The following is a 12,688-nucleotide window of genomic DNA, read 5'->3' as shown; positions in this document are numbered from 1 at the left end:
TATAAATACGAAACAGACGCTGGCAAGGGCGTTTACGTTTACGTTGTCGATACTGGCATTGATGTCGTAAACCCGGAGTTTGGTGTGAGAGCAATATGGGGAGCCGACGTTTCCTACGAATCGCTTAACAGAGAAAAAGACCTTAATGGCCATGGTACCCGTTCTGCCAGCATCATTGGGTCTAAAACATTCGGAGTCGCCAAATCTGCCACGCTAGTGGCTGTCAAAGTAGGGGATGCTAACTTTCACTCTGTGAAATTAGACGACGTTTTAGCTGGGCTGGCGTGGGTTTCAGAACACCACAAAAACCGCTCTGCTGGCACCAACTCGACTGTCAAATCTGTCATCAATCTTGGCGCGACTCTTCCAAAACACTCCGCAGTGCTGGAAAGCGCTGTTAAAGCCATAGTGGACCTAAATATCCCTGTGGTAGTTCCCGCCGGGAACGAGTTTGCGGACGCAAGTCATCACTCTCCGTCAAGGAATAACACCATAAGAGTTGGGGCAACGGACAGAAAAGACAGGCTGTGGTACATGTCTCATTACGTCGGATCAAATTATGGCAGCGCCGTAGACATTCTTGCACCTGGAGAGCACATTTGGGGCATCGGTCTCAATGGTCCCGGTCTTAAAAACGGCACATCGAACAGTGCAGCTTTCGTAAGTGGTGTAATCGCGCGCTATCTGACGAATCTTACCCAAAAAATGCATCCCTCCGAGATAAAAGAGTGGCTGCTTTCTTATGCGACTAAAGGCATAATTGACATCAGACACAAAGAAGGAACGGCAAATAGGTTACTTTATATGGACTGTAATGGACCAATCGTTACTACGGTGTCGCCGGGAAATTTAACGACAGCTTCAACAAAAACCGTCACTACCATGGCACCAACTGACACTACTTCATCCAGGGAAAACACAACATCAACGTCCAACAACAACGTTACAACAACGAGCAGTATTATTACCACAACTACAAGCGAAATTGTTACCTCAACAACCACGCGCGTTACCACAACGCCAAGCACTAAAATTCCCACGACATCGAGCAGAAACTTGACCACGACACCGAGCGGCAACGTGACCACGACGCCAAGCAGAAACGTGACCACGACGCCAAACGGCAACCTTACCACAACGCCAAGCAACAACGTTACCACAACGATGCTCAGTAGCAGCACAACAAAGGTACCGCCGCCCACCACTCCGCCCAGCAAGTCCAGTAGGAGCGATAGCAATAGTGTAATCATATCTTTCCTTTGTTGTCTCGTTATACTGAATGTGAGATAATGGGCTAATTTTATTTTTTCCACGTGAACTGTAAATTGCGATTTGGTTGCATATGAACTCTAAATATATCAGGTATATCTGTTCTAAACAATAATGACTGATTGATTCCAACCACGACCGATGAACCCAGATATTGTGGTGTGGTTAATGTCACATACTTTCATGTCCCACTTGTATGTATCTAGACTATGCAAACATTTTTTTTTTTTTTTTTTTTTTTTTGAAATGCCATGTTAAAAATATGTAAATGTTTTGAGTAGATTTTGAAACGGGAAATAATGTAGTGACTATCTTTAATTGTGCAAAGAGCAAATCTGTCCATAATTTTTCCATGGCGTAATTAATTAACGAAAAAAAGTTAATTGTGATTTTAGCCTAAATAGAAAGGTATTATGCAATGAGTTGCATATCGTTGGAAGGCTCTTTTTTAGAATTTTTCGTCCCGGTCTGTATAAGGAAGTACGTATTGGGCGTTTAACGGGATTTAGGGTTCAGGTGTTTTCTGGTTTGAATTTGACTTATCACAGTGAGACATTTACATGTAACTAAATCATACCAAGTAAAACACAGCAGTCATATGTTTAAATAATAGTAAGTAATAAGATTATTATTTCAAAATAATAAATTTATTGGGAGGAAAGGAGGATCTGAGGTGGCCGCGCATACCCAGTTACTAGTAGATGTGAATCGCGTACGCACAAGTGCTAGAAGAGCCATGTTATGCAATCGCGGGAACAGCTGTGCCCATGTGACCCTTAAGGTCATCTACGGTCCACTAATCTTACGCGATAGCGCCCGAGTGAACACATGAACCGAGTACTGACCAGTGTCCATTTGAGCTACGGCCAGCGAGACGACATTTGAGAATCAGTCAAGTGAAAGAGAAGTTGGTCGGTAAGCCTACGAAAACGCCTCCCACCACTCAACCCCTTGACACCAGAGCCGAGAATGGGTAAGTACCATTTATAATACAAACAAATAATAATTAAATATTAATAGTAGTGGCGTTTCACATACAACCCACCTTATGCCATCATTACTATCAGTTTACCATAAAGGAATGCACAGATATATATAGTATGATAACAATTTACCAAATCAAGCGCGGCCGCCTCACCACTCCTATCCTCCAATGTTTTAAAAAAGGTTATTCGTTAACCTCATGTAAACTGACATTTGGAATAACCGAGCTATTTCGAACACTAAAAGTACCTATAGTAAGGAAAAGTATTAACAGGGAGTACAATAGTTATCAGTAATAAGTGATTTAAAAGTTAGAAGTGTTTGATCATGAAGAAAAAACTGCAGTAAGCGATCAGTGACGACCTAGAGTCTAAGAGTAAGTGGTAACGGGAACAGTGTTGGCTTGTCGTAAATAACTTTAAGACTGCATTCCCACAGATTTTAGATCAACCTATCCCCGTGGGGATTCTCACTAGATTACTGTCAGCTTAGCCGGCTTAAATGTCTGTCCCCGCCTACTAAAAGCTGTAAGGGGGTAATTAACTTCCGTATGCGCTCGGCTGACAGCAATTTAGCGTGAACCCCCAGGGAGTTAGGTCGATCCAGATGGATCGATCTAAATCTGTGGGAATGCAGTCTAAGACCCAAAATTTTGTCTACCTCAGTTTACAAAGATTCACTGCAGTGGTAAATAGTGATCTGAAACATTAACAATATTTCATTTCATTGGTCTACTACCAATATATATTGAAGTCAAAATAGATCAAAATTTCGGTATAAAGGTTAAAATAAACTTTACATTTTATTTCTTTTGTGACACATACCTCCGCTCACCATCGTAATTTAGCCAACTACCGTAAGAAAAGTAACATTAAGCAGTGTTCCCGCCCTTATGCCAATGTGACTAAGTCTCCTTTATAGACTTTATACAGTATATACTGACTATAGTCAGCTATCAGTCTAAGCTTTCACCAAACAATTTCGATTTATTTGAGAAATAAAGATCCTATATTTCTGTAGTGACAACTCCGTCCTGAGTGTCTGCCTTTTCCACGTTCTTGCACACACAGAAGTAATGGAACTGCGCCTTAAATAGACAAAAGTGGAAAAACAATGATAATATCCAACTTTGCTATTAAAAAAGTCTTTTCACATTGTGTTTTTATCTGGTATCCGGTATGTTTTGAGAGATAGTCAACTTAATAGCCTGGTTATCAAATAATAGATTTTTAAACGGAGCATTACTTGCAGAGTTCGTCACAACTCAGCTATTTATAGCCGGAAACGATCTTGTTGAGAAATTGTGAAAGGGTGTTAAGTCATTCAGTGTGCAAAAGCCTTAACTGTAAGAAATACCATATTCATAGGGAGACAGATGTTACCCTAACGCTAAGAATTTCTCTAAAATCTAAATTTCTCAATATTCTCTGTCATCAGGTATCACTTTCATTATTTACCATTACTGATTACCAATGTAAATCTACAGTCATGGGTCAATGAAAAATATATTTGATGACACAATGAAAAGTATGTCAAAATTCGTAGCACAAACGAGATTTTTTTTTTTTTGCAATATGTTTAGATTCCCAGCGAGTATTGAAACTATTCTTCAAAAATAAACGCCACTAGTAGCTGACATGGACATGTAACTCACCGGGTCATGAGGAAGCCCGCAGCGAAGACATTCACGACATGCCAGTGGACAGCAGCAACACATCACGTCAAATATGGGAGAGATCAAGTGATGATCCAAGGTCATTGGATCCGTGAAACCTAAAACCCAATTACCTTATTACAATAGCTAAGTAAATTTTACATTTGATATGCTTATATCTTCATTTTATCGTTATGATATTGAAAAGAATGCATCTGTCCTTAAAATTAGATAGCACTGTTTTCATTTGACGTTTTTACATTCAATGTTATGACACATGGGTTCCAAAAGACCATTAATTAATTTTTAACTTTCTCTTTAAAATCGAAAGACATTTTGCTCTGCTTTAAGTCGTTGCAGCCTATTATAAACATGTTATTAAAGGGGTATTTTACACTGGCAGTTGTCCTCGGGGTTATTTGATCATTGGTTTTGCCTAACAAGTCAAAAGTCTCTGCTTTCGCGTCAGATTTAATTTACATTTAAATATCAACTCAAAAAGTAATTATAATGTAAAGAAGATAAAAAATAAAAAAAATAAGAAGTAGTAAAAATAATAAATTGAGGCTGCCCTTAATCAAAACAGCAGACAAATTACTTTTCAGATTGCAGCTGTGGGTTCTCTACACAGGTATGGTACTGGGCTTAAGTCTGGTTTATAAATTTGTCTGAGGGACGTTATTAAAAGATACAGAATGTTTCTTAAACATAAAGCTATCGAATAAAGCTGTTAAATTGCCCCTTTTATTTAAGTGAAGTACATGTAAGTACCTGTAACTGCGCTGACCGTTAACCCGACAACAAGAACCACCAGCACGGCAAATCCTGCGTACCATAAGTAGGATATATTATACCAACCTCCCAGTGGCGGCCTGAAAATAGTATGATTACTCTAAATTCATAGTTTGAAGTCCCAATATTTATATACTTGAAATTTCACAACGTGCGTTTGATCAAAGAAGATAACCGTATTTGCTAGAGCATCACTTCACAAAACATCAGGGATACTTTCAAGGCTGGATTAAGTCGCTTGGAAAATAATCACGTTTTATCATTTATCAGCCACTTAAATAGAAACGGAAATTTCTTTTGGGACTAAACTTACGCGTACTCTAATTGTGTGACTGGTGTAGTGGACAAATTGGCCATTATGTCTGTGAAATTGTCGGTCAAGGTCAAGTTGGTCGCATTGGCGGCAATACAGCCAGCAGTGGACACTGGGGCTGTCCAGAGAATTGGTTTGTAGACTTGGGCGCCAACACCGATCCAGAACGTCAGCAACAGACCTGAGATGAGGCCCGATATGGCGCCCTGACAGAATAAAGTTGTGTCAAAATAAAAAAAATATATATTGACTACAAATGAATCACATCTATTACCCTCGTGTTTTATACAAAATTGCAGCAAGGAAATTAAATCCACATATCCAAAGAGCTACGACAGACAGAGAACCGTACGTATAATAGACCGTTTCTCCTACCTTCCAGTTTGCCCAGGGGAAAAATATTCCAAGAGAGAAGAGTCCGAGTTGAGGCCCTCCAACCATGCCGAACAAAGCAATGAAGGCCTAAATGATAGAGCATAGGGAATTTCCTATTCCATTTATTACGTTGTACCACTTCAGTTTACAGACAGTTATTACATAACGTTGAAAGTGATGACGTGACGAACTTTTAAAACTGGAGCGATATAACAGAATAAGGCATTGGCAATATCATGGACATTTCAAATCTTTAAGCTTAAAAATTCCATAATATTGTTTTGGTGAAAAAAACTGGTCGTCTGCAACAGTAGTTCTTTTAGTGTATGCACTGATCTGTCTAGTTGATTATAGTTTTAAGTACTCTTAAAAGACAGACATTTCTTGCGTTGATAGTAAGATAGGATATTTCGACAACGAATTTTATTTTAACCGATCTTGTGGACCAACTGGCCAATACCTGCAAAACGCCTCCAAGTAGTGACGCTATATAGGTCATGCCGATCATGATACAGCCAAAGGTTACCGCTGGTAATAAATGATAATATATCGTAATATATCATATAGAAGTCAATTGAAACTGAAATGACTTGTGAAATGTGTTAATTATGATTTACACCAATCCCATTTCTTGGAACATATTCCGCCTTTCCGGGCAAAGACATGCTTGTATTTATATATATAAAAGATATGAAAAGCAGAAAACTTACAGAGAACTTTAGATACAATAGTGGCTTTGCTGTCGGGTATCTTTTTACAGCAAAACTGCTCAAATATATCTACCGTGAAAACAGTTGCCAGGCTGTTCAGTCCTGTAGATATTGTACTGAAAAAGATTTTAAATTTATTTCTATAAACATAGATCGAGCAATGTGATAATAGAATAATTTTTTAAGAAATAAAATCTTAGATGTTCTTTTTATTTTCTTCATTGCACCCGCTTTTTGTGACAAAACAAAGGGATGCTAAAAAGTAAACATGAAATACACTGCATCGTTAATAAAACTTGCACAAGAAACTGATTCGGAGAAATAGGTTTTTCATCGTTCGTGTAATTATAAGAAATCAAATGTCTTTCATGGAGAGGCGGAATATCCTGCCTCATAGGTAGAAAACACGTTGATTACTTTGACATCAACACATTTATTGTCGTGGCATTTTACCTGAGCGCCCCACTAAACAGACAGGCCGTGAACAGGCCAGGTAGACCAGGTATTTTGGCAAACTTATCCATTACAAACAGAGGCAGAAGCTGAAGTAGAAATTGCATGTTTTAACAATATTGCACGTCTTAAAATAACACAAGCTCGGAAAATATCAGTTGTTTTATGTGTGCAATAAGCTCAAATTAATTCATTAGTTACGTATGGTCACCTTGAGTTCCCGGACACTCACAATATTATTTCAGCATACCTAATGGAAAAGCACCTGTAGGCCCTACATGTTGGGGAGAGAGAAGCTACCACTAGCACTCTGAGCCTTGGTGTATACATATCACGTAGCAATCTTGCCAGGAATATTCATTGTATCTCTTGCCTGTGTCATTTGTTTATGTCCCCGTTTTAACTTTTCTATTTTTAACCTGATTTAGCTAGTTTGCTAATGTCCCCGTTTTGGCTTTTTCTTACCTGATCTAGTTCATTAATGTCCCCGTTGTTCATAGGATCACAATCAAAGTAGTGTGCGAAGATGAGTATCCCAGACATAGCACTAAGAATGATGATGCTGGCTAGACCAGGCGCGTTGACCCAGTATGCACTAGAGAGACAAAGCAGATCATATTTACTAAATAAAATTCGATAAATACTTATTTGATTTGGCCAATTTTGCTCTATTTTGAAATCAGGTAATATATTTTCAGTAAGACTAGCATACCCCCAATGGGTGTTTTCTTTCTTTTTTTCCCAATGACCTCTCGCTGACTTTCGTTGACACGTTATTTATATTTATCACGCTATTAATTGACATACAATTTATATTTATCATGTTATTCATGTGTTAAAAAATAATATATTAAATAGATTATCTAAGCAAGCTGACATCTGTGCCCCCCTGAGGTCGGTCACTGTGAGTGCTCTCTGGATCTGAGCTTGGTTACAGGCGTAGACAGTGAGCCAGGTGAAGAACCCGCCGAATATACAGGTCCAAAATGTGTGGCGCTCTCGGGGATCGGGGTCGAAACTAAAAAGGGCAAATTTTCTTGGTGTCATTTCTCTACGAGTTTATTTTTTTTTTACAAAACGTTCACGTGACTTGTGAAAAATGATAAAAATATAGTTTGCTTAATTTATCATCGTTTTATTATCATTATAACATATCAAATGTAGCTAAAGATTTTAGTGATCCGAAATATATATCACATTTTCAAACGTTGTTTACCTAAAAGTAAACAGATTACTCTTAACAATAGCATCCCGATATACGCTTATGCTATTTTCACAGGTTCAAATATTTGTCAGCTACTCGTCAGATTTGTCACAGAAAAGAAGAGTAACCCCCACTATAGGATTTATAATATTTTTGGTTGTTGTTTTTTGTTCAATGCTACTATGTTCACATGATTTGATTTGAGTTTAATTTGACTGACTTACTCCAGGAAGTTAATTCTGTTCGTCCCGAGGCTGGCTACCCAGGCGTTTTCATATCCTCCCAGGGTAAGAGACCCCTGGATCAGCACTGCCAGCAGACCGGCGAACATAACACCTATTTGGAAGGTGTCGGTCCACATCACGGCTTTGATGCCACCCTGAATAGTGGAGTAATGGTCAATATTTTTCCTCTCTTTCTTTCTCTCTCTCTCGCTCGCTATCTCGCTCTGTGTGTGTGTGTGTGTGTGTGCGTGCGTGCGTGCGTGCGTGTGTGTATTGGTAGGGAGGGGGTGATGATAGGTTTGAGGGGGGAATGACTGACGATCTTTTCGTTTTACGAATTAAAAAAACGGGTGTTGTCTTAAATTATTAAGCTATTGACTTTACTGCGTCGGTGAACAATGAAACTTAGGCCTACTTACTATGCTTGTGTAGAAAATGCAGACAACTCCCACAGTGGCAACGGCGATCCATTTGTTTAATCCGGTTACTGTATAAAAACAATACAGTAACATATTACTGTATATATATAATATAATTATTAACAGTACTATCCTGTATTATATTCAGATATCAAATTTAAATTAGTTATCAAAGTTCAGTTAACCATGAATTACCTTTATTTGTAAGTTTTTTCTTTAATTATTTCTTGCCAGGTTGCTTATTGCATTTCAATTTTTATATTTTCACGTATTTCTTAGTAAACATCATTACATTTTTATAACAGAGACATCATCATAAAGGTTTTCTAAATTCTGGACTTGAGAAATATCATCCCACCTTGTTCTAATGCTAAGGAAGGCGCATACAACACGATGGGTAAGTACAGGATCTGGAATATTGCATTTCGCCTTTGTTATTATTCTGTTTTTTTTTTTTTTTTTTTTTTTTTTTTTTTTTTTTTTTTTTCGACAATTTTCAGACAAAATAGACAGGATGCTTACAGAAACTTTTCTTTTACAGAAAATACTATTTAAAACTAGTGTTTGATATTATATTCAGAATCTATCATTTTAACTTTCGATACTCAATACTTTATTAATTCCATAATATTTCATTATTATTTTAAAACAAAATTGCGATTTCTTTTTACTCACAATCTGCAAGCTAAAAGTAAGTGATCCGGCGACTCGAACCGCTTTGTTAAACCGCCTTTCCAAGTACTAAAAGTTATATTGATATTCATAATAGAGCTTACAGAGCAACAGATAATTCACTTTAATGCTGAGACATCTATAATGTTATTATTATTATTATTATTATTATTATTATTATTATTATTTTTGCTTATTTCATGATAAAAATATTATGAAGAAGGACATTGAAAATGATGATATTTAACAAAGACACTAAATAATCTGAAATATTCTGTGTGCGTTTTTATATATATATATATATATATATATATATAAACAATAATTTAACAATTATTTCCTCATCTACAAATTATAGCTCACCTCATGTGCGCTGGTCACCTGGAGCCGAAAGAAGATAGGAAGATACACATGCGCTGCAACAGCAATAGCCGGAAAGTAACTGAGCGCCATCCACAGATACTCTGTACCATACACGTAGATTTCTTTAGGCGTCCCTAGCAAAGTTATGGCCGAGATGAAGCTGGCCAATAACGACAAGGCTGCTGGAATGGGACCCATCTTTCTGTCTGCCATTAAAAATTCTGATGTCGTTCTTTGGTGGCCTCCCGTCAGCGCTGAGAAAATGCCAATGCCCGCCGAGACCACGAGAGTACTACCGAAGACGACATAGTCCACGGCGCCGAACTGGTTTACTTGTGCCTGGGGCATGGTTCACATCTAATGTTACATAAAAGTCCCAACTTTGAGAAAAGAATGAAAGACAGAAAAAAAAAACAAACAAATTGACATCATACTTTCGGTTAAACTACGATACCTATGCAATATAAGTTATCACTTTCAAAATCAAGGAATTTGTGTTTGAGAAGGTACTCATTATCGGGACATGCAATGCTGGGAATTGCTTCCACTTCAAATTAGATTTTAAAGCAAGTTTTTGAAACTGATTTAATTATTTCAAATCTCACCTATAGTTAAGGTTAAGCAATTAATTTCTAGTTTCATATCAACCAATTAGCATATTGCCATTGGTAGTGAAGATAATTTAACGATCGTACAACATGACTAGAAGCAAATCTTTATGCGCTAATTTCCAATCAGAAGTGACAAAAAGTGTTGCAAGCCATTTAAAAAGAAGCCAAACACTTTGGACATTTACAAAGATACATACACATGCGTAAAGACGTTACATGTGTCATGGAGATAAAAAATAAATAAACAAACAAACAAGCGAACAATTAATTATGATGGTCCACCCCATTCATTCTCGGGAATTTGGAAATAGCATCACATATTTTAAGGTATAAAAGTAATATCCCCATAGGCAGATATTACCCATAATGTTACTGCCGCATATATTATATGGAATATCAAATCTTGGCACTTAAAAATATGCCATTTGCGATAACCTTGAAAATGGAAATCAAGGGCTCTTTTCATAAGAACTGACACAAGCACCGATAGGGAATAAATACTACCACTGAAAGATAGCTAGAAGTTTATCTCATTTACAGGATAACGTAGTATCATAGACATATCTTTCATTTTCTTCATTTTCTGTCGTTCAATAGCAACATTGTACCCGAATTGTACCTTTTTGTATTCATTTCTATTGTATTGTATTTTGTATTGTATTGTACAATGTAGCACGTTACATCCTCCAAACTTGTACTAATAAAACGTTTTATTTGTCCAGGTTCCAAACGACAAATTAAAGGTATTCTTTTCTGGATTTTCGCAACAAATCTTATTTTTTCTTGATAAAAAAGAAAATGTACTGTGCATAACAAATGAAGAGTCATCTGTGTTCTGTGTTCAGGGATTTCCTGTTGGATCGAATATGTTTTGCAACGTAAATTACAGTTTTAACCCTTACACCCCATTTCCATAGATTAGATCGACCTACTTAAGATCGACCTAACTCCCTGGGGGTTCACGCTAAATAGCTGTCAGCCGGGCGGACACGAAAGTTAATTACCCCCTTACAGCTTGTAGTAGGCGGGACGGACATTTAAGTCGGATTATCTGAAAGTAATCTAGTGAGACTCCCCGCGGGGATAGATCGTTCTAAAATCTATGGGAATAGAGCCTTAAACTTCCTGTTATGCTGTTATGGGTTTATTAGTACCGTACCTGCCCTGCTCTCGCATAACCTATTATCCAAGTAAATGGGTTAATTTCATTTATACATGCATCGAAATAATAAAATGGACGAAAAGTGAAATAAGACAAGTTTTTCGCGTCAAAAATTGAGCGAATTTTGTAATTGAGGAACATTATAAATTAAGATGTATGTACAGTTCAACGTAGCATTAGTTGACAAGAAATGCAACCAAGTAGTAAATAAAGAAAAATTCGTAGCCAATGCACGGAGGCAAATATCAACGAAAATGAGCATGAAACTGGTTTGTATGTATGAAAAGAAAAGGAGTTGACATTGAGCTTACAGGGAAACGCATCAAAAATGCAATCACATTCCATTTTAATGGGATATTTTGTGCGCATATTTCGCCTACTTTATCTTTACCTCCACTATCTCAACCAAAGAAAAAGAAAACGGTCATATTTTTCCGTCTCCTTATAAATCAAGTGTATAGGGGTTCTCGGAGTTCCGTCATTCTCCGTCGTGACACGAGTTTCCTGGCAAGTCGGACCACACTCAAATGAGATCTCTTCTCACTCACCTGTGCCAACCGTTTAATAAAGTCATAAAATAGGTCAAAAACACATTTCTAGGACATATGGAAACAAAACGGTGACATGACAGCTAGGGCTGCCGCGATCAGCACCTGGATCCAACACACAGTCGTGCAGAATTACAAACAAGGATTTTTAAATAATTTGTGCGATATGGATTGTAACTACGAAACGTAAAATTGTTATTACTATTGTTATCATATGTCATACATAACGTAGAGAGACAACAAATGTGTCAATTATTGTACCATTTCGTGCTCAACAACTGAATATGCCCGGAGTGTCGTAACCCATCGACCTGATTAGGTCACAATGTATTATCAGAAAACTTACTGTATTCGACACAAGTAGGTCCGTTTCCATCTACTGTAGCCGACTTATTCTTCAACTATAACCCATAATATGCCAATCCTTATAATAAAAACCTTAAATGGATATTAATCTCTATATATCTACCTTTACAACTAACCACCTGTTGATATAAATAATATGGAGAACATAGAAAGCTATACTAGACTCGGCAGGTTACGCCATGGCCAGCCCTAAATACAGATTTTGTATATAAACGTTGCACTGTTTTTCTGCAGATGCCTCACAAACACATGTCACTAAGAATGACATTAGAACACTTCATAACAAGGTCTTCCTATAAATTCACTCACCAGATTAGACGTTACGCAAGGACCTTGTTGCACGTCAATGAGCTGCGACAGCTAGCTGCTTGCCTTGAACCATATAGGCTGCAAGCGGAGAGCAGCGAAGTCGCGCCAAAACGACTTGTACTTTAGAGAGAGAGAAAACACCAAGGGTCGCAATCTCACAGTGATAACGGGGAAAAAATGGCGGGTAAGTTACGATAAAGTCCAGCAGGTCAACTTTAAGAGTAGTTGCTTGGCTAAGAAGAGGTCTTAAGCAGATATAT

General features: G+C 37.5%; 2 protein-coding genes and 1 long non-coding RNA gene across 4 annotated transcripts in view; 2 read left to right on the top strand and 1 right to left on the bottom strand.

The window, feature by feature from the left end:
* The first annotated feature begins 1,657 nt into the window (after nucleotides 1-1,657).
* Nucleotides 1,658-9,597, top strand: LOC106164700 (uncharacterized). Its single transcript, XR_015332041.1, has 3 exons — nucleotides 1,658-2,242; nucleotides 8,703-8,794; nucleotides 9,428-9,597. It is a non-coding gene; the product is annotated as an uncharacterized LOC106164700 (long non-coding RNA).
* On the bottom strand, nucleotides 2,446-9,780 carry LOC106164699 (sodium-coupled monocarboxylate transporter 1). 2 transcript variants are annotated; one of them, XM_087001659.1, is made up of 15 exons: nucleotides 9,433-9,780; nucleotides 9,073-9,138; nucleotides 8,756-8,807; nucleotides 8,398-8,465; nucleotides 7,979-8,133; nucleotides 7,428-7,568; nucleotides 7,016-7,145; nucleotides 6,551-6,639; nucleotides 6,098-6,213; nucleotides 5,848-5,915; nucleotides 5,388-5,474; nucleotides 5,013-5,218; nucleotides 4,679-4,779; nucleotides 3,908-4,026; nucleotides 2,446-3,340 (listed from the first exon to the last, which is right to left on the bottom strand). In XM_087001659.1, the coding sequence occupies exons 1-15, from the start codon at nucleotides 9,778-9,780 to the stop codon at nucleotides 3,260-3,262; spliced, it is 1,827 nt and encodes a 608-aa protein (XP_086857785.1). In that variant the 3' UTR covers nucleotides 2,446-3,259. The 2 variants fall into 2 exon arrangements, with proteins under 2 accessions (XP_086857785.1, XP_086857786.1); XM_087001660.1 differs by having other exon boundaries at nucleotides 5,019-5,218.
* Nucleotides 9,781-12,590: 2,810 nt separating this feature from the next.
* LOC106164715 (phosphatase and actin regulator 2) overlaps nucleotides 12,591-12,688 on the top strand; it is a 37,586-nt gene continuing 37,488 nt past the window's right edge. Inside the window, exon 1 of the mRNA XM_087001657.1 lies at nucleotides 12,591-12,612. Coding sequence (XP_086857783.1) covers nucleotides 12,606-12,612 — 7 coding nt within the window. The 5' untranslated portion in view covers nucleotides 12,591-12,605. The remainder of the gene's footprint in view (nucleotides 12,613-12,688) is intronic.

This window comes from Lingula anatina, chromosome 1 (genome assembly GCF_051362555.1).
Source record: "Lingula anatina isolate TDL-2025a chromosome 1, LinAna3.0, whole genome shotgun sequence".
Classification (NCBI taxonomy): domain Eukaryota; kingdom Metazoa; phylum Brachiopoda; class Lingulata; order Lingulida; family Lingulidae; genus Lingula; species Lingula anatina.
The sequence above is the reverse complement of the archived record's forward strand: the minus strand, read 5'-3'. Positions and strand labels throughout refer to the sequence as shown.

What these genes read in the sequence shown, in the direction of transcription:
- LOC106164699 (XM_087001659.1), bottom strand. Translation starts at nt 9,780, where the DNA reads ATGCCCCAGGCACAAGTAAACCAGTTCGGCGCCGTGGACTATGTCGTC. An exon ending in TTACTTTTAGCTTGCAGATT is followed by an intron (nt 8,808 to 9,072) that starts GTGAGTAAAAAG and finishes GCAATATTCCAG; the next exon opens with ATCCTGTACTTACCCATCGT. An exon ending in GCGGGCTTCCTCATGACCCG is followed by an intron (nt 3,341 to 3,907) that starts GTGAGTTACATG and finishes TGTCTATTTAAG; the next exon opens with GCGCAGTTCCATTACTTCTG.